The sequence below is a fragment of the Hylobates moloch genome, unplaced genomic scaffold (genome assembly GCF_009828535.3).
Source record: "Hylobates moloch isolate HMO894 unplaced genomic scaffold, HMol_V3 SCAFFOLD_10, whole genome shotgun sequence".
In the NCBI taxonomy this organism is placed as follows: Eukaryota; Metazoa; Chordata; class Mammalia; order Primates; family Hylobatidae; genus Hylobates; species Hylobates moloch.
In genome coordinates, this window is record NW_026652285.1 from 69,608,561 (window position 1) to 69,634,376 (window position 25,816).

The window sequence follows — 25,816 nt, forward strand, 5'->3', positions numbered from 1 at the left end:
AGGCTGATATGTGGAGAACAGATTCTAGGAGGTGAAGCGGAAGCAGAGAGACCAGCTAAGAACCCAGCTGCTCTGCTCCAGGAAAGAGATGTTGCTGGCATGGACTAGGACAACTGCCATGGAGGTGGTGAACAGTGAAGGAATTGTAGACATCCGCCTTCCATCTTTATGTATCACATTGCTTGGGGGAGGATTGAGAACTAATGCTGACCTCGCTCATCTTACAGATAAAGAGAATGAGGTCCAGGAGAAGGGGCTTATCCCAGGAAAATGAGTGAGCAGTGGCATTAAACTTGGAGAACACAAGTAAAAGGAGGCTCAGGCACAATCTTCTGCAATCCCCTGCCCTTCCCCCAAAACCAAATCAAAATATATCAACAGCCAGGTGTTAGCAACTTTACTATTGAAATATTTTAAAGTAGATTTTAACTGTGATAATATGTGCATTAAAAAGGGGGTGAAATGCTGGGCGTGGTGGCTCATACCTGTAATCCCAGCACTTTGGGAGGCCAAGGCGGGCAGATCGTGAGGTCAGGAGTTCAAGACCAGCCTGGCCAACATGGTGAAACCCCGTCCCTACTAAAAATACAAAAAGTAGCCAGGCGTGGTGATGGGCGCCTGGAATTCCAGCTGTTCAAGAGACTGAGGCAGGAGAATTGCTTCAACGCAGGAGGCAGAGGTTGCAGTGAGCAGAGATCACGCCACTGCCCTCCAGCCTGGGTGACAGAGCAAGACTCTATCTGGGGGAAAAATAAAGGGGGAGTGAAAGTAGGAAGTATGTGTGTGGCATAAGCTTTTCTCAGGTCAGATTGAGAAATATAACTTAGAAAAAACAGTCTGACAATGCCAAGAAATCAAGGTGAGTAAATGTGAGGTTGGATAGGGTGGGAAAAGTGAAAAATAAGGATGAGCACATCTGTGCCATGCAGATTCACACTGGTATTTTATTTAATTTTCTTCTGAGAGTCTCGGGGGAAAGGATAGAACAATCAGGATGGAGGTCACGAGACATCTGCTGTATAAAGGAGAAGACACATTTAAAGAGGGTGGGACTAGAGAAGCAAGCATTAGGCAAAGCTTCACACCTCACTCTACTCTGTGGCTGTTAAACAGGTCATGGGTGGGAACGAGAGGAAGACTACCCGAATGCCGCTCTTTAAAAACAATAAACTGTGAAGTGCCCTTTTTGGGAGATCCCTGCTTGCAGCTGTTTCAGAGCAGAAATAAGGAAGATAGAGGGGACATTTCAGGGGCAGTGGTCTAAAATGGTTCTCCCGAGGGTGGAAGAAGGGGAAGGCTTTCGCAGAGGGCAACCTGTAGAACAAGCCTCTAATTAGACTCTAAGACAGGGCTGGACCTGTCCTTTCAAACCGGCATCACAGTGTTCTGTTAGGTTTTAGTAACAGGACACCCATTAGTGAAATGCATTTATCAGACATTTTTTCCCCATAAATTTATGGTTGCTGTCCACTCCTAATGTAGCTGAGAAAAGTAGACCACAGAGGGGAGGTGGCAGTGGAGCAGATGCTCTTTCCAAAATGAAGGGAAGGAGAATACCATGGAAACTCTATTCTTAAGGCGAAGGGTAAGGCCTTCTTACTGAAACTGTGATAGGGGAATATAAAGTAGTCTGGCCAGGGAGGAGTCAGATATATTGAACAGTCTAATTTGAATCATTTACACTGGTCACACCCAGATGGATATTTTCCCTGGATGTGTGCTAACCACCTGACATTATATCTATATGTAATGTATATGTAACTGATAGCCAAGGCCCACTTAGGCATACGGATATACAAAGATGCAAAGCCAGTTTCACTCAGAAGAGCTCTAGATGAACTGGTGGGAGGGATTGGGTTTTGAAGGGAAGAAGAGCACATAGATGGGGAAGGTAGAGATCAGAAATGGCTAGTCAGGGTGGATTGGCACTGAGGAGTAAGCAAGTGATGCTTTAGTATGTCCTCTTGCAAATTAAAACTTGGCCAGTCTCCACTGTGGTTTTTACTACTTGTGGAAATAACTGTGTAGTAGTTCAGTGATCTTTGACTCATGAGTCATGAACCATTGTTAAAGTATTTTCCGTGTCATCAGTTTACTATTCAGGAGCCAAAATTCATACTTCAGCATTGACATCTGGCAACCGTGAAGTATAGGTCCCAAAGCCGTCCTCTTTCCTGCTCCCTGGCACTCATTCGGAGTGTGGACTTCAGAGGTAGTGGAGGTGCACAGACTCTGCAGTTGTTTTCTGTCTCTGTCATGAATTTCTATTTAGTTTTAGAGTATCTCCAGCTGTTCCATTGTCTTGGCATCCACACCATCCCTGTGACTAAGTGGAGTCAGCTGTGGATTTCACACCACTGTTTTTTTCTTTTTTACTCTGCTTACTCTTTCTTTCCTGTCTTGTCTCCTGTTCTTATTTCTTCAGGATTTGTTGGGTGTTTTCCCAGTACCAGTAGACAGGGTGATATAATGGGAAAAATGTGGCCTCTGGCATCAAACAGTCCTGGACTGAAATCCTAGCTTATCTACATCCTGCGATATCTTAAGTATTTAACTTATCTGAACCTTGGTTTTCATATCTATAAGTTGAGGATAATAGCCTCCCAGAATTATTATAGATATTAGATTTTTAGAAAAGGCATTTCTCAGAATTTACATAAGAGAAATAAAAACATATGCCTACCTAAATACTTGTACATGAATGATCAAGGCAACTTTATTTATAATATCTCAAAATTGGATGCAACCCAAATGTGTATCAACATTTGAATGGATAAACAAATTGTAGTATATCCATACAGTGGAATACTACTCATCAATAAAAAGGAATGAACTGAGTTAAATGCAGTAACATAGATGGAACACAAAGCACTAGGCAAAAATAATCCATAGTGACAGAAAGCAGATTGGTAGTTGCCAGGAGCTAGGGCAGTGTGTGTATGAACCAGAGAGGGCTGACCACAGAGAAGCATAGCTTAAAGGAACTTTTTTTATTTGGGGGGTGTGGGGGAGGGTGTGGTGGTTAAAAATATGCTTTACATGCGTAAAAATCCCTCTTTATAGCCAATCACCTCCCCTTACCCCCAGCCTTTGGCAACCACTGATCTAATTTCTGTGCCTGTCGTTTTGCCTTTTCCAGAATGCTCACATAAATAGAATCATGTAGTATGTAGCCTTTTGTATCCAGCTTTTTCCTTCAGCATAATATAAGAGTCATGCATGTTTTATGTATCAACAGATTGTTCCTTTCTATTACTGAATAGTATTCCACTGTATGGCTCTACTAGATTGGTTTATCTACTTACCTTTTGATAGACATTTTGATTGTTTCCAGTTTGGGGGGCAATTATAAATAACGCTGTTACATACATGCACACGTTTCTGTGTGGACGTGAATGTCATCATTTCTCTTGGGCAATAACGTAGGAAAGGATTGCTGGGTTATATAAGTGTATGCTTTACTTTGTAAGAAATTGTCAAACTGGCTGGGGCGGTGGCTCACGTCTGTAATCCCAGCATTTTGGAAGGCCAAGGTGGGTGGATCACCTGAGGTCAGGAGTTCAAGGCCAGCCTGACCAATATGGTGAAACCCCCATCTCTACTAAAAATACAAAAAAATTAACTGGGCATGGTGGCGTGCACCTGTAGTCCCAGCAACTCGGGAGGCTGAGACAGGAGAATTGCTTGAACCTGGGTGGCAGAGGTTGCAGTGAGCCGAGATCGGGCCACTGCACTCCAGCCTGAGCCACAGAGCTGGACTCTGTCTCAAAAAAAAAAAAAAAAAAAGAAAAGAAATTGTCAAACTATTTTTCAAGGTACTGTTTTGCATGCCCACCAGAAATGTATGAGAGTTCTAAATGCTCTGCATTCTCATCAACACTTCATATTGTCAGTTTTTTAAAAAATTAAGCTGCTCTAATGGATGTGTAGTGATACTTCATTGTGAATTTAATTTGCATTTCCCTAATGACTAATGCTGTTGAGCATCTTTTCATGTGTTTTTTTGCCATCTTCATTTTTACTTTAGTGACGTATGTGTTCAGGTGTTTTGCACATTTTAAATTGGGATCTTTGTTTTATTATTGAGTTTTGAGTATTGTTTATATATGACTACCAACTTTACCACGTGTGTTATGAAAATATCTTCTCACAATCTGTGGCTTTTCATTTTTTAACAGCTTTTGGAAAAGCAGACATTTTAAATTTTGATAAGATCCAATTTGTCAATTTCTTCTTTTTTTCTTTTTGAGACAGGTTCTCACTCTGTCGCACCATCGCAGCTCACTGCAGCCTCTCTGGTAGCTGGGACTACAGGCACTTGCGACTATGCCCAGCTTTTGCCCAGCTTTTGCATGTGTGTGTGTGTGTGTGTGTGTGTGTGTGTGTGTGTGTGTGTGTGTGTGTTGTGTGTGTGTGTGTGTGTGTGTGTGTGTGTGTGTGTGTGTGTGTGTAGACGGAGTCTCACTGTGTTGCCCAGGCTGGTCTCGAACTCCTGAGCTCAGGTGACCCATCTGCCTTGGTCTCCCAAAGTGCTGAAATTACAGACGTGAGCCACCGTGCCCAGCCAATTTTTTCTTCTATGGTCCTAAAAAGTCTTTGCCTAACCCAAGGCCACGAAGATTTACTCCTGTGTATTTTTTAGAAGTTTTACAGTATTAGCCTTTTCATTTAGGACCTAAATTATTTATTTTGAGTTAATTTCTTGTATATAGCATGAAGTTCATTATTTGCATATGAATGACCAGTTTTACTATCACTGTTCGTTGAACTTTCCTCATTGAATTTCCTTAACATCTTTGTTGAAAATCAGTTTACTAGGCCAGAGGTGGCTCACACCTGTAATCCCAGCACTTTGGGAGGCTGAGGTGGGTGGATCACTTGAGGTCAGGAGTTTGAGACCAGCCTAGCCAACATGGCAAAACCCTGTCTCTACTAAAAGTACAAAAAAATTAGCCAGGCATGGTGGCACATGCCTGTAATCCCAGCCACTCGGGAGGCTGAGGCACAAGAATCACTTGAACCCAGGAGGCAGAGGTTACAGTGAGCCAAGATTGTGCCACTGCACTCCAGCCTGGGCAACAGAGCAAGACCCTGTTAAAAAAAAATCGGTTTACCATATATGGGTTTATTTCTGGATTACATATTCTGTTCCATTGATCTATATGATTGTTCTTTTGATAATATTACACTATTTTGACTAATATAGCTTTGTAGTAAATCTTGAAATCAACCTTATTGCACTGGCTAGGACCTCCACTGTGATAATGAATGGGAGTGCTGAACATGGGCATTCTTGCCCTGTTCCCAGTCTTAGGGAGACAGCACTCACTCTTTAGCTGTGAGTAATGATGTTAACCGTGGGTTTTTTCACAGATGGTCTTTATCAGGTTAAGGACTTCTCATTTTCTTCTAATACTCTGAGAGTTTTTATCATAAATAGATTTTTTATTTGTCAGCTTTTTTTCACCTATTGATATGATTGTGTGGTTTAATTTCCTTTAATCTGTTGATGTAGTAAGTTATATTGATTGACTTAATGAATATTGAACCATACTTGTATTCCTGGAATAAACTTTAACTGGTTATTATGTCTTATCTTTTTCACTAATTGTTGGATTTTATTTGCTAATGTTTTGTTAAGAATTTTTGCATTTATGTTCATGAGGGATATGGTCTGTACTTTTCATGTAGTGTCTTTGTATAGTTTTTGTATCAGCATAATGCTTGCCTCATACAATGAGTGAAGAAATATTCTCTTCCCTCTGTTTTCTGGAAGAGTCTGTAAGAGTAGTATTGATTCTTCTATAAATGTTTGGTAGAATTTGCCGGTAAAGCAATCTGGGCTTCATGTTTTCTTTGTGTGAAGATTTTTAACTGTAAATTCAAATTCCCTAATAGCTATAGGGATATTTGAGGGTTATTTATTTCTTCTTGAATAAGCTTTGACATTTGTGTCTTTCAATAAATTTATCTATTTCATCTAAGCTACAAACTTATTGGCATAACTGTTTTATCATGTTCTCTTTTTAATGTCTGTAGGATCTGTATTGATGGCCCCTCTTTCAATCACATTATGGTAATTTGTGCCTTCTTTTTTTTTCTGTCTTTCTAGGAGTTTATCAATTTTATTGATGGTTTGAAAGAACTAGTTTTAGTTTCATGATTCTGTTCTCTCCTGTTTTTAAACTTCATTATTGATATGTTTCATCATTTCAGAATTGATTTCTGCTCTCACCTTTATTTCCTTTCTTCTGCTTTTGATATAAATTTCTCTCTTTTTGTTCTCAAAGTAGGAGAATAGATGATTGATTTGCCACTTTTCTTCTAACAGAAACATATAATGCTATAAATTTTCCTCATACTTTTACTGCATCCAGCAAAATTTTACATTTGTATCTTCATTTATTTAAAAATATTTTTTCTAATTCTGGGGGTAGTCTTTGTCTTTGACCCTTGGTTATTTAGAAGTATCTTGTTAAATTTGCATGGAGATTGTCTACATATCTTTCTGTTAGTGATACCTAATTTAATTTTGTTCTGTCCACAGAATATACTTTTTATAATATGAGTTATTTTAAGTTATTTGAATATTGTTTTAAGTCCAAGAATATATTTTATTTTGGTGAACATATCATGTGCTCTTGAAAATAATGTATATTCTGCTGTCTTTGGAGTGGAGTGTTCTGTCAATATCATTAGGTCACTTTGGTTGATAGTGTTTAGCTCTTTTATATTCTTTTTTTTTTTTTTTTTTTTTTCAGATAGAGTCACTCTGTTGTTTAGACTGGAGTTCAGTGGCATGATTTTGGCTCACTGCAACCTCCACCGCCTGGGTTCAAGCAATTCTCCTGCCTCAGCCTCCTGAGTAGCTGGGATTACAGGCATGAACCACCACATCCGACTGAGTTTTTGTATTTTTTAATAGAGGGAGGGTTTCACCACGTTGGCCAGACTGATCTCGAACTCCCGATCTCAGGTGATCTGCCCACCTTGGCCTCCCAAAGTGCTGGGATTACAGGTGTGAGCCACCATACCTGGCCAGCTCTTTTATATTCTTACTGATTTTTTTTTTTTTTTGTCTACTGGTTCTATCTATTGGCAAGAAAGGAGTTTTGAAATGTCCAATGATAATTGTGAAATTGTGAATAAGTTTTTTCAGCTATCAGATTTTGTGTGTTTGGAAGCTCTGATGTTTGGTGCACCTATGCTTAGGATTGTTTTATCTTTCTGATGAATTAGCTCCTTAATCATTATGTAATGTCTCTCTTTATCTCCGATAAGATTCCTTGTTCTGATATTTATATAGTCATAGTGTTTGCATGGTACATCTTTTTTCTTTTTACTTTTAACCTATGCATTCATATTTAAAGTGGGTTTCTTGAAGATAGTATATAAGTAAGTCTTGCTTTTTTATCCACTCTGCCAACCCCTAATGTTTTATAGGGCTATTTCAGTTATTTACAGTTAATGTAATTATTGATATGATTGGCTTTAAATCTACCATTTTGCTGGATGTTTTCTATTTTCTCTGCTCTTTTTTTTCTCCTGTTTCCTGTCTAATTTTTGTTTAACTTCTGCTTGCTTAGGTATTGTCTTATTACGTTTTATCTTTACTACTGGCATATTATTATACCTTTTTAAAAAATTTTAGTGGTTGCCATATGGTTTACAATATCCCTCTTTATCATAGTCAGCTTTCAAATGACACTATACCGCCTCATGTATAGTGTAAGAACCTTCCATTGGTTCTATTCTTTGTACGATTTTTGTACATTTTACTTTTACATATATTATGTACCCCACATGAGGGAATTTTTTTAGATGATGGGAATGTCTGTATCTTGATTGTGGTATGATTACATAGGTGTGTATATTTTTTAAAACTCAAGAAATGCTACATATAAAATGAGTTAATTTTATTTTAGGTAAACTATCCCTAAAGGAAGATTTTGGTATTTAGTCTTGTGCCAATAACAATGTTTTGGTCAACAATGGACTGCATAATCATTTGTCCTGTAAGATTATAATACTGTATTTTTCTATACCTTATCTATGCTCAGATATGTTTAGACATACAGTACTTACCATTGTGTTAAAATTGCCTACAGTATTCAGTATAGTAGCATGCTGTACAGGTGTGTAGCCTGGGAGCAATAGGTTATACCACATAGCCTAGGTGTGTACTAGACTATACCATCTAGGTTTGCAAGTCCACTCAATAAATGTTTGCACAATAACTAAATTGCCTAACAACGCATTTCTCAGAATGTATCCCCATTGTTAAGTGACACATGACTATACACACAAACACATACACACACACACACATCTGTGAAAAGAATAAGAATACATACAGACCTAGTATATGGCTTTTGTAGGTTATAGTATTAATTAAATGCTGTTGGTCCTGGTGATAATAATTTGAAAAGAGTTAATGTTTAGTAATGAAAGGTACATAGTGCATACAGTCGTACATTGCCTAGCGACAGGGATATGTTCTGAGAAATGCACTGTTAGGCAATTTCATTGCTGTGCAAACATTATAGAGTGGACTCACAAACCTAGACAGTAGAACCTCCCACACAACTGAGCTATGTGGTATAGCCTGTTGCTCCCAAGCTTCAACCCTGTGCAGCATGTTACTGTACTGAATGCTATAGGCAACCATTAACACAATGGTAAGTATTTGTGTATCTAAACATAGAAAAGATACAGTAAAAATATGGTATATAAAACAAAAAATGGCATACCTATATAGGTCACTTGCCATGAATGGAGCTGGCAGGACTGGAAGTTGCTCTGGATGAGTCAGTGAGTGAATGGTGAATGAATGTGAAGGCCTAGGACATTACTGTACACTACTGTAGACTTATAAACACTGTACACTTAGGCGACACTAAATTTATTAAAAGTTTTCATTTCTTTTACTTTTTATTTATCTTTATTTTTTTGACGCAAGTCTCATTCTGTCACCCAGGCTGGAGTGCATAATGTGATCTTGGCTCATTGCAGCCTTGACCTCCTGGGCTCAATGATCCTCCCACAACAGCCTCCTGAGTAGCTGGGACTATAGACATATGCTGCCACATCCAGCTAATTTTTCTATTTTTTGTAGAGACAGGGTTTCACCATGTTGCCCAGGCTGGTCTCGAACTCCTGGGCTCAAGTGATTCTGCCCACCTTGGCCTCCCAAAGCGTTAGGACTGCAGGTGTGAGCCACTGCATCTGGCTTCTTTTACTTTTTAAACTTTTTAAATTAAAAACTGAGACAAAAACACACACATTAGCCTCAGCCTGTACATGGCCAGGATTGTCAAGATATTACTAGACTATAGGAATTTTTCAGCTCCATTATAATTTTATAGAACCTGTTTTATATATGCAGTCCATTGTTGACTAAAATACTGTTAAGTGGCACATGACGATGTAGATTTTTGTTTGCTATTTAAACCTTGCTGTAACTTCAGTATCATGTTTATAATGAATAGCAAGACAAACAGGCTGATATTTTGTTTTCTTTTTAAGATGGATGAATGATGGAATTGATAGAATTGTATATCATTCTTCTTTTGTGTTTTCTAAGCCAGAGAAAGAAAATGGCTATTTGTCTAGAATTCTCTGCTGTCCAGTATGGTAGCCAGTGGCCACATTTAATTTAAGGTAAAATTTTAGTTCCTTAGTCATCCTGGCCATATTTTAAGTGCTCAGAGCCATATGCGGACATTGTGGACACTGCAATAATATGAAACATCACAGAAAGTTCTATTGAACATCACTGCTGAAGGAAAAGTAACAAATTGCCCATGGTTTGCCTTCCTCTTTCCTTTAATAAAAGGACAAGCCGTTTTTTCCAGGCTACTTATTCTCTGAATGTATTTTCTAGTATGTATCTATACATTCTCTGAATGTATCCCCTGAATTTGTCTTTTTTTTTTTCTCTGCAAAACTACAGCTAGATATAATCATTAGTCCAAAGGAAATGATTCTTTTCTCCTTTTATTCATATGGCATTATGACTCTGCTTCTTTTTCTTCCATCTCTCTGGTCCCTTTTTCTTAGCCTTTTATAGATTCGTCTTCCTCTATCCATTTCTTGAATGATAGCCTTCTGCAGAGGTCCATCTGTAACCTTGTTTTTTACTCCCTGGATGTCAAAGACCCCATATAAGTCAAAGACCAACAAATCTATGACCAGCTTAGACTTCTAATCTAATTTCCTAGTGAATATATCTACATGGCTCTTCTATAGGCATTCCAACTTCTCCGTGTCCAAAATGAATCGGCCTCTTCCTCTCTTGCAAACCTGCCTTTATCCCACCTCAGTGTGGGTCATTACTCTCTACCTTACTTCTAAGCTAGAAACATTGGAGCCTGCCTCTTCATCCAAACCAATTAACCAATTTCTGCTGATTCCATCTCCTAATTACCTCTCAAACTGATTCTTTTGTTTATTCCTAGGGCCCTGTATTGTGGTCCTCCACATTTCCAAGTATTCTGACAACTTGTTAATCTTTCTCCTTCCCATTTATCTTCTCCACTGCTGAATAGTGATCTTTCTAATATACAGAGCTGATCATTTTGTTCCCCTATGTAAAATATCCCTAAGGCCCCACGTTACTTTTGGCAAAAATGCAAACATGAGCATAATATAGTAGTCTCAGGGTCTGCCCCTCCCTGGCCCTCTCAGCCCTCAGCTTGGAGTCTTTGTTCAGTCACCAGCCCCCTAACTGTCTGGAATTTTTGGAACACACCATGTGCTTCTCTCTCACCTCTGTGCACTTGCACATCCTGTTCCCTTCCTTGGGCTGATACCACTCCCAGCCCCACAGCCCACCCTCTTCCTCCTTGTTGAGTGATTCCATCTTGCTCTTCGGGACTCCATTCAGGCTTCCTCGCCTGAATCTGGGAACATTCCCTGATATCTTCCCTCTTGAGGCTGGTGTTGTGCCTTCTGACTTTCCCCTGCATTCTTACAGTATTTGTGCTTTTCTCTACCATGGCAGTTGTTTCCCCATATTTGCACAGAAAGTATGCAGTAATAATTTATAAAGTAACAAGTTGCAGCTCTGAAAATCTATTTGAATTCACAGACTAATGAGCCATATTATAGTAACCTTCTACTGTGTTCTTATAGGCAAAGATGCTGGAAGGAGATCTGGTTTCAAAGATGCTGCGAGCTGTTCTGCAGTCTCATAAGAATGGAATAGCATTACACCGGCTCCAAGGAGAGTACAGATCCTTGACTGGAGACTGGATCCCCTTCAAACAGCTAGGTTTCCCTACACTAGAAGCCTATCTGAGAAGCATGCCAGCAGTGGTCAGGATAGAGACTAGTAGATCTGGAGAGGTAAGAAGGTAATTGTGCGTGTCAGAAGAATCAAACCAATTCATACTTGCCTGTCTGGCACTTCCAATCTCCTACCTGTGATAGAAGTCTAAGTGAAAGTACTAGCTTAGTTGTTTGGGATTGATAGTGACAGAGAAAACAGCATTTAAAGCACGGCCTACATTCTTATGTCTTTTTCTTATTCCTCAAATTCTTTTCATTGTAAAAATAAGATTTTAACCACACAAAATTAAAAATATTTACCCAGTGTCAACATCTAAACAAAATAGTTATACTGGAGGCCTTCAGTGCATAAATATCACGCCTGCCCATTACAAACCTGTTACAAATGTTTTTGCCAAAGTCACTAATGACCTCGTGATCACCAAATCTAATAGACAGTTTTAAATTCTCGTCAAGTCGATTCCTGCTATTTGGACCTAGTCAGTCCGGAGCTGATCCTTCATCACTTTTCATAACTACCGGGGCCTCCTTGCTGTTCTCTCTTCTCTTCTGTTCTTTTCCTCTCCTTCACACCAATATGATCATATCATTATACCGTTTTAAATCCTTCTGCCTCTCTGGAAGAAAACAGTTTATAGATAGTATGGGCCATTTAGTAGTAGCCGGTTGATCTGCCATTGCTCTTCCACTGCGACCTAGCAGCTTCACTTCTTGGTACCTACCCACTGTACAGCATAATAAATGTGGACAGACCACCACCCAAAAGAGGAACAAAAACACCCACACCCCCTCATACACTATAGTTTCCTGGGTATATTTCTACATGTGTAAATACATAGATCAGGTCTGGAGTGTTTCTCACCAAAACCTGACATAATGGTTTTTCTATATGGGGGGATGAGGAGGCAGTGATGGAGGAGGACAAGGGAACCAGGAGCAAGAAAGTAGTCAAAGGGGAAGTTCACCTTATAGTTAATAATTTTCCTAAGGAGAAGATACAAATTAACTAAATATTATATGAATAATAAAATATGCTTTGGCATCCCTGATTGTTCCAGACAGACTTAAGCACTCCTTTCTGTCTACTTGCACCTTGTAATACATCCGTTATCACACTTGACACAATGTTTTCTGTTTAATTTCTTGCTTCTCTCTTTTTCCTACATAAGTTTCTTAAGGATGAAGGGCTTAATAAATCTGTGTTGAATGCATGAATGAATGAATAGCTGAATGAATTAATAAATTAATGCTTTATAGAGTTACTATACTGTAATTTACTCAACTCTTTGTTCCCCTGTTTTGGACATTTTAAATGTTTCCAGGTTTTGACTATTAAAATACCCCCATTGCATATACTTGGGTAGGTAACATTTGTTTTTTTGAATTATATTCTTGTAATATAGTCTCAGAAATAGAAATACTGGGCCAAAGAGTAGGAACATATTTTAGCTTGTGATATAAAGCTTCGTTGTTTTCCTGTTTTTGATTTCAAATTAGAGTCAAAGACTTGAAAACTACACAGGTCTGTAGAGATCATCTTGTCCCAGTAGTCTCTATCTTCAAATCTTTTTTCAATGTCATATCATACCAGTTTTTTCTTTAAAGATACAGAGCTGAGCTGCAGTGTTTTGAGAGATGTGGAAGCTCCGGAGACCCTGCTTGCCCTGCCTTGCTCTCATGCCCCTGCCAGTGGCAGCCCCTTGAGGCCTCTCCATGGAACTCTATGGCTCCCATGAACACAGTTTGAAAACACCAGCTCTAAACCACCCCTGTTTCACAGCTAAGAATACTTGGATTTGCCCAGAGTCACCCAGCAGATCCACCACAGAGGCAAGAGAAGGATTTAGTAGTCTTGTATTCAACATAGTAGTTATGAGTACATACTTTGGACTCAAAGAGCCTCGCCATGTGACTTGGAAGGTTGCTTAACTTTCCCGAGCCTCTGCATTCCCATGTGTAAAGTGCATGAAATGTACCTCACAGATTATATGATATTATATATCAGATCATAGGTTGGTTTTTGTTCATTTGGTAATCTCATAGTATCTAGTACACTGTCGATGCTTAATACCTATTTAAAAATTAATGGAATTTTCAGTTTGGGAAAGATAATTCAGTGTACTAGACTATGCTCGATTCCTTTTGCAGAAAATATAATTTTATTCTAGCATTATCAAGGAGCGAGACACATGAATATTTGCATACCACTTGACTTGGGATATGTAGGCTCACTAAGATCCACTTTTAAGAACTGGCCCCTAGGCAACATGGAATCTGAGAAATGTTTCTCTTCTCACCCTGCCTCTAATGAATAGATTACCTGCTATGCCATGGCCTGCACAGAAACTGCAAGAATTGCTCAGCTTGTGGCTCGTCAAAGGAGTTCTAAAAGGAAAACCGGGCGTCAAGTTAATTGTCAGATGAGAGTGAAGAAAACCATGCCATTTTTTCTAGAAGGTAGGAGCTTTTTACATGCTAAAATTTTTAGGGCTGTCTATGAATACATTGTCATAGGGAATTATGGAAATATTGTTTGTATTATGATAAATACTTGTATCTGTTAACATACATATGTCAGGGGAAAAATCCATTTCCATTTGAAATTCTTAAGTGAACATGATGAGCATGACTTACTAACTGAAGTAATTACACAGTGGGAAATAACTCAGAACAGATTTTAATTGAGCTTGTTATGGTAATGTGTAATTTTATTTTTTTTAAGCTCATTTCAGGGAATGTCTTGTCCAGAATGTTGGATGCACCAAGAACCTATGATTTTATGTCTTATTTGACAAATTATATCTTCTGGTAGAAAACCTCTAGTTTCAGAAGTATATGAATTATGTAGTACAGAAAAATGTTATAGACAACTCAGCCTTTGTTTCCCGAACACTTAACTCAAGGAGCTTACAATCAGTTCTAAAACTACATTCCCATGAAGTGGTTCAATGATAATACAAAGCAGTAGATGACTAAATGCCACAGTGAGCATTTAGGACAAGGGAGCAATCATTTTGAATGAAAATGGCAAAGGGGAGACTTGAGCCCAGACTGCAAACAATGGGTAAAATTTGGATTTATGGGGAAGAGATGGGAGGACCAAGATATAGTTGAGTGTGCTGTATTTGCAAGAACATAAGGTGGCTGCCACTGAAGTGTTCAGTTGGTGAGAAGCAGGAGTTACTGGTCAGTCTGATGGATGAAGAACCTTATCTGCCAAATACTCACCATTGTATTCTTTTCCTATTCACCAGCCCTCCGGTGGCAACCTCCTCGTGTTCTTACAAACTGTTCTGAGAGTAGACATCCACAGAAAACATCTGGTCAGAGGAGTGTCATAATGAAAGTGGGGTTTGGGGATGCTAATTGATTTCTTTATGTATGCCTAACTTCATAGGAAAACCAAAAGCAACCCTCAGACAACCAGGATTTGCTTCAAATTTTTCTGTTGGCAAAAAACCTAATCCAGCACCGTTAAGAGACAAAGGAAACTCTGCTGGAGTTAAGCCTGATGCTGAAATGTCTCCTTATATGCTACACACAACTCTTGGAAATGAAGCATTCAAAGACATTCCAGTGCAAAGGCATGTGACCATGTCCTCCAACAACAGGTATTTGGCCTTTGACTCACAAAAGTTTGGTGAATCTTGGGTAAAAAGCGTTACAAATGTATGTTCAGGTTAAGAAAGAAACACTTTCTATTTTATCTAATATAAGTTCACATATAGTAGAGACATGCATCATTACCAGTTAGGTTCACTTTTCCTAGCTTCCTGAACATCATTCTCTAAATGCATCTCTATTCTATATTTTCTCTGCATTGTTGTCAATCTCTCCTTGTAAAGTTCATTTAAAAGCTCTCACAAATTGTTTTGGGATACTATTTTGGTATAACATAACTTTTTCAGAAAACCTTTTTTTAACAATTAATTTTGTGGGTTTAAGTAAAATCTGATGGAGTTTCAGACACTCCACTGTGTTGCAAATATCATGCCCATAATTATGTAGTAGCATCAGACATCTATGCATCAAAATACCAGACTGGCAATAATAAGACAACTTATAAGTCTTTGTTTGGGTGCTGCCATTCTCTAGTCAGGTAAAATAAGTTGTTTCATCTTTTGGGTCTGTGGTTTGTTCATTTGTCCAATGAAAATGTTAAACTAGATGATCTCAAAGTTCCTTTCTGGTTCAAAACTATGGTTTTATAAGGTAGCTCAAAGGGTGGCAAACTACAATCTATGGGCCACATCAGGCCCACTGCCTGTTTTGGTAAATTAAGTTTTATTAGAACATGGCCATTTTGCTTTGTTTGCATATGCCTGTGGGTGCTTTTGCAATATAGTGGCAGAAGTGAGTAGTTGTACAGAGACTAGATGGCCTACAAAGCCAAAAATCCAGTGGTGGACCCTTTACAGAAAAAGGTTGCTGACCCGTGATGTAGATGCATCAAGATCACATTCTTCTATCCTACTTGTGCGTTTTCAAAACAAATTTTGTTGTATTATATTCCTTTAAATCAGTGTTCAAAAATTCTGTTTTGTGAAAGATAATTTTCCCCCAGGAACTTTCCCCCAGATACTAGAATATTTATGGATAATTAATTTTTTAAAAAAGGTAGAACTGGTACTAATTTTTTATATTACAGAATTTTTAATAAAGTAACCCTAAATATTTTTATGATGGTATACAGTTAATATTATTTATAATTATTATAATTATGATAAGATCTAGAAAATACACAGTTAAAACACAGATCTTGACCCAGAGCACTAGTTGAATCCAGTATATGACGGAGGTATCATTGTCTTCTCTGGTTGTGTGCCTGCATTTCAGCAATACATTTTGAATGATTTTTTTGGATATGACCCTAAAAGGACGGGCAACAAAAGCAAAAATAGACAAATGGGATTACATCAAACTAAAAAGCTTCTGCACCACCAAGGAAACAGTCAACAGAGTGAAAAGACAAGCTATGGAATGGGAGAAAACATTTGCAAACTATATACCTGATAAGGGCTTAATATTCAAAATATAGGGAACTCAACTCAATAGCAAGAAAACAACCTAATTTTAAAAACGAGCAAAGGACCTGAACAGACGTTTCTCAAAAGAAGACATACAAATGATCAACAAGTGTATGGAAAAATGCTCAACATCACGAATTATCAGGGAAGTGCAAATTAAAACCACAATGAGATACCACCTCACACCCAATTGTATGTAGTATGGCTACTAATCAAAACACAGAAAATAGCAAGTGCTGGTAAGGATGTGGAGAAAAGAGGAACCCCAATACACTGCTGGGGGAAATGTAGGTTAGTACAGCTATTACGGAAAACGGTGTGGAGATTTCTCAAAAACTTAAAAAACTGTCAGCAATCCCACTACTAGGTATATATTCAAAGCCTATGAAATCAGTATATCAGTTGAAGAGATATCTGCACACCCATGTTCATTGCAGCAGCATTCACAATAGCCAAGGCATGGAATCAACTGAAGTGTCCATTAATGAATGAATGGATAAAGAACATGCGTTGTATCTACTGAATGGAATACTTACTCTTCAGCCTTTACAAAGGAGAAAATCCTGGCATTTGCAACAACATGAATGAACCTGGGAGACATTATGTTAAGTGAAATAAGCTGGGCACAGAAAGAAAAACCACATAATCTTATATGTGGAATCTAAAAAAGTCGAACTCATAGAAACAGTAAAATGTCAGTTACCAAAGCCAGGGAAGTGGGGTTAGGATGGGGGTTGTGGATGTACACAATTTCAGTTAGGAGAAATAGGTTCAATACATCTGTTGTATTTCATGGTGACTATGGTTAATGATATATTGTGTACTTGCAAATTGCTAAGAGTAGATTTTAAGTGTTCTTACCACAAAAAATAAGCATGTGAAGTAATGCATGTGTTAAGCAGCTTGATTTAGCCATTCCACAGTGTACACATATCAAAACATCACATCATGTTGCATACCATAAATACATACAATTTTTACTTGTTAACTAAAATCCTGCAACTATAATATGCCCCAGCAGTTACGCTCCTGGACATTTATCTCAGAGAAATGAAAACTTATGTTTACACAAAAAACTGTCCACAAATGTTCACTGTAACTTTATTTATATTAGCCAAAAAATAGAAACAACCCAGACATCCTTTGGTAAGTGAATGGTTCAACAAACTGTAGTACATTCATTATCACAGAGTGTGTCTCCACAGTAAAAAGGAGTAATGAACTATTGATACACACAGCAACTCTGATGGATCTCAAGGGAATCATGCTGAGTGAAAGAAGCCAATCTCAAAAAGCGACATACTGTGTGATTTTATTTATATAACATTCTTGAAATTGTAAAATTATAAAGATAGATAACAGATTAGTGGTTGCCAGAGGTTAAGGATTTGGGTGATTTGAGGGATGAGTATGGCTGTAAAGGGAGAGCAAGAGGAACCCTTGTAGCCATGGGACGGTTCTGTATGTCGATTGTACTTGTGGGCATGTGAATCTGTACATGTGGTAAATTGCACAGAACTACACACACACATCCGTATGCAACTGGAAATCTGAATAAGCTCTGAATTGTACCATTGCCAATATTCTGGTTTTGATATGTACTATGCAAGATTTTACTATTAGGGGAAACAGTGAAGGATACATGGGGCCTCTAAGTACACTTTTTGAAATTTCCCATGAATTTATAGGTATTTCAGAATAAAAAGTTTTCAAATTGACAGCAGGCCAGGCACCATGGCTCATGCCTGTAATTCCAACACTTTAGGAGGCTGACGCAGGAGGATCTCTTAAGCCCAGGAGTACAAGAACAGCCTAAGCAACATGGTGAGACCTCATCTCTACTAAAAAAAAAAATTACCTGGACATAGTGGTGTGCACCTGTAGTCTCAGCTGCTTGAGAGATTGAGGTGGGAAGATCACTTGAGCCTGAGAGTTCCAGGGTACAGTGAGTTATAATCACACCACTGCACTCAAGCCTGGGTGACAGAGTAAGACCCTGTCTCTTAAAAAAAAAAAAAGCCACATATTTTAATTAAAGACTGCTTGAGGTGTTGTAAAACATTTTAATCAAGTCTTTTTTTAAGCACATAGTACAATTTGAAATATAACCTTTTAAGAGAAATCTAAGTACTACCCAGTGGCAGATGTTATGGGTAACAATTCTAGTTATAAAATCAAAATATCAAAATGGAGCAATAGCAAAAACATCTATATCTACTTATGAAATATTAATGTAGTAAAAAGCAGTTAAATCTGTTATGAAGGACACTTAAACTTTTTGAGGCCACCAAACATCTTGAAAAGGTGATGAAAGCTGTAAATGATCTTCCCTGAAAAATTCACACATGTACATTTACATATGCATACATAATCTCGTGCCAGTAGATTTCATGAACCCCCAAAGCTCATTCTCAAGAGTTCCAGTTAAGAACTCATGCCTGCCTGTTAACAAATTGAAAAGTTCTAGAAAAATGGCATGGCTAGTTTCCTGTAGAATAAATTAGTAGAGATAAAATGTGTGGGTAAGAGGGTATATATACTAAGGCTCCTATTAAATTGTGCTCTAAACAGATTATAATAATTTGTTTTCTTCTAGAAGAATATGAGAGAGATTATTTTCTTGTATGCCTGCCAATATTGGGCATCTGTTTTTTTGCTTTGCTACTTTGAAAAGTGAAAAAAATCTATTTATGTTTTAATTTTTATTTCCTTGATTTTGATTCTTAAGGAAGTTACATTTTTGTCATACATTTATTAGCCCATTATAGGTCTTATGTGAATTACATGTCTTTGTCCTTTGTGTAATTTTTCTATTGGCTCTTTTCCTTCTAACATATAAAAGTGGTTTATAAATTAAATAAGTTGGCCCTTTGTAATATCTTGACAATATTCCCTCAGTTTGTTTAATTATTGTATTTTTTATATACAAAAACTTTAAAGTGCTGCATGCTTACAGCTATCAGTCTTTTACTATGTGACTTCTGCTTTTAGGTATTATGCTTAGAAAAGCATTTCCGCCCAATATTATGTAATATGTCTTCTGTTTTCTTTTGTAATTGTTGTGGCTTCATTTTTTACATTTTAGTCTTTAATTCATCCAGAATGTATTTTATGGTATAGTGTGAGAGTTGGAATCCTTTTTTATTGTTAGCCAGATGTCCTGTATCAGTCATTACACAATCCTTTTTCTCTGCTGGTTTGTAATTCTATCTTTACCAGCATTAAAGCCTTATAAACATGTGATTCAGTTCCTGGGCTTTCCATTCAGAATAATTGATTACCTTCCTATTCTGCGGTACCAAGCTATTCACATTATTATAACTTCATAATAAGTGCTAATAACCTTTACTCTCTACTTCCTCCTCTATCTCCTAATTTGGTTTATTAGTTCCATTGTATGCTTTTATTATACCTACTGCCCTTATCATAATACTTAGTAGACTTTGTTCTTAGATTTTGTCAATGCATTAATTATCTATTGCTGTGTAACAGATTACTACAAAGTTATTAGCTTACAACAAGACATATTTTCTTACCTCATAGTTTCTGTGAGTCAGGAAGGAAGACACGGTCAAGCTGGGTCCTCTGCTTCAGGATCTCTCATGAGGCTGCTGTCAAGGTGTCAGCCATGGCTGGGGTCTTCCCTGAAGGCTCAGTTAAAGACGAATCTGCTTTCAGTCCTACTCACATGGTTATTGGCACAATGCACTTCCTTCTGGGTTGTTCATTAGTCCCTAGGTGGCTATTGGCCAAAGGCCATCTTCAGTTTCTTGCCACATTGTTCTTCCCAACATGGCCATTTGCTTCATCAAAGCAACAAAGGAGAGATTATACTAGCAAAGTTGAAATTAGAATCTTTTGTAATCTAGTTATTTGTGATCCCTTCAGCCTTGAAGTCTTCTATTGATTAGAAGCAGGTTACTCAAGGGGAAGGGATTACACAAGGCTGTGAATACCTGGAGAGAAGAATCTTTGGGGTTATCTCAGTAGCTGCTTACCATGGTCCGCTTCTCAACTATACTGTATAGTCCCAGAGAATAGGGCATATTTATCTTGCTGATCATTGACAGTTACTGTCTGACACAATGTCTGGCACATAGTATGTCTTAAATATTTATGAGCTATAAATATGTCTCTAATAAACAACATATGTTTAGATTTGGAAGGTTTTTTTCTGGACCAGTCTAACTTTTTGTCTTCTAAGAAACAGTATATTTTTTTCTTAGTGTTATAAAACTGCTTAGACCTCTGTCATCTTATTTTACGATGTTTGTTTTTCATGCATCCTAGCAGTTTCCTTTGAAGAGCTTTCTTTTGCTATATGCACTTTTTTCTTTCCTCTCCAGTAGACCTCTTGATGATTGAACTATAGCAGTTCCTTCCATAGTTTCTGTGTACTCTCACTCTTTGCTCATATCCCTCTACCTTCTGCTGGAGCCTTCGATGCTTGTTCAAAGCAGGGGAAGCTTCCAGTTTACATGTTTTGGGCTGGTGCATGGGAAGGAGTACTATCTCCCTACCAGTTCTGCAAAAGTAGGAGTTGGATATATTTTTGGCATCTTCTGCTATTACACAGATATATTAATATAGAAATAGGATGGTGTTATAATTGCATATACCAAATAAGCTTTTATTGGTAGCCTAGAATCTAATCATTTCTTTTAGAATTAAAATATTATAAGAAAATGTGCTTCATTTCAAGGAATTGGTCTAATTTTTAGACTGTTCCATACTATTCAAAAACTGGCAGCTATGTGTACCATGTCACTATCACTATAGTCCTACCCACTGCTGGGCAGGTTGTAGTCATTTATTCATTCGGTCATGATTCATTCAGTCATTCTTACAATATTCATTTGCCTTGCATGTATCAAGCACTGCCCCAGGCACTTGGGAACACAAACGATTAACAGACTTAGGTAGTGTGGGAAACAGACATGAATATAAATGATGTGTGTGGGGTTTATTTATGTGTCTTCATATTTGGCAAAATCTTCCTACCTATATCCAGTATAATTTATATAAAATTTATTTTTAGTGAGGGTATGAGGTAGGGATCTGTTTCTTTTTCTCAAATAGTTATTTGACCAGTCCCTCACCTGTCCGTTTTGAAATGCCACTTTCATTATGTACCAAGATGCAATGCAAATTGCATGTTTCTAAGTTCTCTACCGTTTTACTTATCTGTACAACTCATTTAAGTGTTGTAACTTCATAATGCATTTCAATATCTGGTGATGCAAGTCCTTCATTTTTTGGTTATATTCCAAAATGTTCTTTGTTTCCAACTGTTTATTTTTGCATGATCTTCTTTATTCTGTTTTACCAGTTTCTTATAAGTGATTAATTGGAATTCTGACATCCAAGTTTTGAAAGAGGCTTTCAAAGACCTACTTTAAATTTAGCTTTTAACATACTTTTCTCTGAGTGAATATGAAACATGAAAGATGATGCCAGGTTTTATTTTTATTTTTTCTGATTTTAAATTATTTTAATGACTTGTTTTGCTGTTAAATGCCACTGAGACTTTAAATGAAAAGTATAGTGTTTAAAACTTGGTATAGACTTTGCTATTTACATTTATTTTACTTTTTTTTTTAATACCTTAGGTTTAGCCCAAAGGCGCCCCTTCAGCCACCTTTGCAGATGCATCTCTCAAGAACCTCTACTAAGGAAATGAGTGGTATGTTTTCTAAACATTTTTGAGATACATATTGGCTTCTGGAGTCAAGAAACATATCTGGTGGTGGCTTTTGACATTTGCTCTCACCTTCTCCTGTTTGGAATTTATCTTTCCTCCCCTTTTTCCTAATTTCTTTACATCATGAATCAAAGTGATCTTAAGAGAAAATGGTGCCTCCCAAAGATATCATTATCACACTGACTTGAGGCCTTCCTCACCCTAGCCCTACTCTGTGTCACCTCCATGTGTGGCCTGCAGAGATGCTTGTGTCCCTTACTCTCTCACCTCTTAGGGGGTGCATCACTGAGACTTTGGAGGCTGAGGCCTCAGATAAAGGAAACATCTGCTGTAGATTAAAAGTGCATAAATATGGGACTTAAATTTATAAAGAGTTTCAGATACTCCACCACTTAAAAGTTAGCACCCTAAACTGTGTGCAGTTACCACTAATCATCTAAATATGAATATAAATAATTCTTTGGGTTATAGAATCCAAGTGGGCTGTTAGGAAAACAATAGGAGACATAGTGAAAGTCAAAGAATCTGAAGGTTAGAAATGCAACCACTCGTTATCTTTTCTTCTCCAACCAATGTGTAAATTCCCTGCTCATAGACCCACCCAGGGAGACAGTGTTTTCGTATCAGTGCTTATAGTGTGTGAAATGTAAATGTGATTTTACGTTATTTGCTGCTTTAAGTGTGATTCTTACTTAGTTGAAATGCTTTTTTTTTTTTATAAGAACACATCTCCAGTATTTCTTAATGGAAATTAATTGAGCAATATGATTTTTGTTTACATGAATTATTTTTACATAGGCATTTTCTGAAACATGACTACATGGCAAAGTTGAATATCCTTTTAGAAGCTTAAATTAGTATAAACTATTTCTACAGAAACAAGAGGACTTATTTCAGGAGGATTGCAGTTCACCTAGCAGAGCTGATATGCACACATGTGTGCACAACCTCTCCTACATGATGGACACCTCCATTACTACTTTAATTTGTTTAACAAAAGGTGCAGGGACTTACATGGCCCCAGAGGCCCCACAGAGCAAGTGCATTTGCAGACACAACTGTGGGTCAGCTGCTGACACATTCTCATTATGGGAGGGCCTGGCCAGTTATGAGAAACTTAATCTTTTCATCCTTCCCAGTCCTTTTATATCATTGTTTGGGAAGAACTTAAATAAATTAGCTATACCCTTAATAGGAAATATATGTGGATATCCTGGAGCCTTCTCTTCTCTGTGCCAATCTAAGACTTAGCAAGGCCAGATCTTGCCCTTTGGTGGAAGAGCAGAGTCAGCGTCCAAGTGTCCTCAAGGAATAGCTCACTCTGGGCTTCCTGGCATTCTCAGAGGCAGCATCCCCAAATCAGACTGTCTCTACCTGCAAATTAAAATAAAAATGACTGAATCCCAGCAGAGATACTATCTGATTAAAATATGCATATATTTTGCATATAGATGGTAATATTTAATATACTCAGATCTGTATCTCAGTGAAATTTCCTAGAGATGTGGAATAAATTTCATAGTTCTTAAAATTCCAGGACTGTCAGCTATAGTAAACACTCAGATTTCTTTATTGTCTGGAGATATTAACTCTCACATTCTAAGTTTTAAGTAAAAACGAAATGTAAAATAGCTATAAAGCCAAAACTTTATAAATATACACTTATGAAAGATAAATGATTGATATTGGGGAAATAAATCAAAAGTTATCTGTGGGTTCCAAACCTTTTATGTTTATAAACTGAGGCTAGGATGATGATGATTGTAGATGGATCAATTTTTTAACTTTTGTGTATTGCTAAATTATTTGTTTTCCATTAATAAAGGTGAAAATTGATCATAATACTCAAACTCAGGCAATTTTTTATCTTCTACAAAACTTGTATAAGATGAAAAAGTTATTTGATCTGTTAAGGAATTATTCCTATGTTCTGTGGAATATAGCTTTAAATTCAGTATTGCCTGTAAACTAATATATAAAATGTAATCTTTCTCAGCAGGTAGAAAACAGTTGGTTAAATAATTTAATTATTCTTTATGTAGCAAGATCATCTTAATGTTTAAACTATGAAGCATCCTTGCAAAATAGAGGGACTGGGTTCCCTCTTTGGGTATTTCTTGACCCACAAGAAACACTGCTGGTTATTTCAGGGTTAAAACTTAGAATGAGGTTGTCATGGTGCTGCTCTGCCTAATCCTGCCCCCTTCTAAGTCCTTTGGCTACCACAAGCCCACACTATAGCAAAACCTGAAGACACAAATATTAGGTAATGGGGATAATCTAAAATGTTAAGCATTTTGGTTAATTCTATTTTTTTTAATTTAAAGATAATTTAAATCAGACTGTTGAAAAACCCAATGTCACGCCTCCTGCCTCTTACACTTATAAAATGGATGAGGTTCAAAACCGCATAAAGGAAATACTAAACAAGCATAACAATGGCATTTGGATATCTAAGCTTCCACATTTTTACAAAGAGTTATATAAAGAAGACCTTAATCAAGGAATTTTACAACAGTTTGAACACTGGCCTCATATTTGCACGGTATGTTTTTCCTTATTCCTCCCTTCTAATACCTCCTCCCTGCCCAACTTTGAGATCTTGAGTTATTAGTCATATCACCTTTTATCCCCAGAAGACAGAGCACTTTACATATGTTACCTCATTAATCTTTATCTCTTAAGACTAACATATGTCAGTTCTTATTTATAGAAGTATGTCAAAGTTGAAGGTTCTCCTGTGTTGCAATTGCTATTTTTATATATTTTGTTCTATGTCATTTTAAAAATGCATTTAATATGTGATAATATGTAAACCATTCTATAATGATCGAACTGTTACCAGTAAACACTGATAGCTTTGCCATTTTAATAATCTGAACTTATTGGGAAGAATTGTTTTATTAGCCTCAAATTTTATTTTCTTACTCTTGAGCATTTTTAAAGACTTGTAGCTGAGCAAATTTTAGTTATTTTGACTAATTATATAGAGAGTTCTTAATTTTTATTTTGAAATTAATAATAGTGTTTATATTATAATTTTTACAAGCCATCTTTAGAAAGTTGGAAATTAGAAAAATTTAAAAATGATTTATCAATTTCAGTTTCTATTCCTACTTCAGAGTCTGTGATTATAAGATTATGGATCAGCATAGTTTATTAAAGATCTTAGTTCAGCCAGAAATAGAGACAGCTGGATTCTTACACCAAAGTAACTAACTTTTAGATGTTTCTTAATGTTTTTGCTTACATAAAATATATTTAAAATATAACTGTTTTAAATGGTCGCATTAACAGCTATTCGATGCTTCTAGGCTTGTAGAATTAAATATGCATGAGGATTATGTATGCTTTGGTAGAGGGCTTTATTTCTTTAACATATATTTTGGCCCCCAAGCCTGTTGGGCAGTGTAGGGCATTCCCTCTTTATAAGCACCTGGCCTAAAGAAAGCATGTATTTTTTTTTTCTTTTTTTGAGACAGAATTTCACTCTTGTCACCCAGGCTGAGTGCAGTGGAGCAATCTTGGCTCACTGCAACCTTCGCCTCCAGGGTTCAGGTGGTTCTCCTGCCTCAGCCTTCTGAGTAAATGGGACTACGGGTGTGAGCCACTACGCCCAGCTAATTTTTGTGTAGTTAGTAGAGACAGGGTTTCACCATGTTGGCCAGGCTGGAGTCTTGAATTCCTGACCTCAGGTGATCCGCCCACCTCAGCCTCCCAAAGTGCTGGGATTACAGGCGTGAGCCACCATGCCTGGCTGAAAACATGTGTTTTTGTAACTACTTTTTCCTCCACTTGA

At 37.3% G+C, this 25,816-nt stretch overlaps 1 protein-coding gene across 2 annotated transcripts in view; it reads left to right on the forward strand.

Annotated features, from left to right (window-relative positions):
* The window catches only part of TDRD7 (tudor domain containing 7), an 86,724-nt gene that overhangs the window by 6,697 nt on the left and 54,211 nt on the right, over positions 1-25,816 (forward strand). For both annotated transcript variants that reach the window (XM_032164629.2, XM_032164630.2), the window contains exons 2-6: positions 11,134-11,346; positions 13,605-13,746; positions 14,687-14,900; positions 21,926-21,999; positions 24,345-24,562. In XM_032164629.2, coding sequence (XP_032020520.1) covers positions 11,140-11,346; positions 13,605-13,746; positions 14,687-14,900; positions 21,926-21,999; positions 24,345-24,562 — 855 coding nt within the window. In that variant the 5' untranslated portion in view covers positions 11,134-11,139. The remainder of the gene's footprint in view (positions 1-11,133; positions 11,347-13,604; positions 13,747-14,686; positions 14,901-21,925; positions 22,000-24,344; positions 24,563-25,816) is intronic.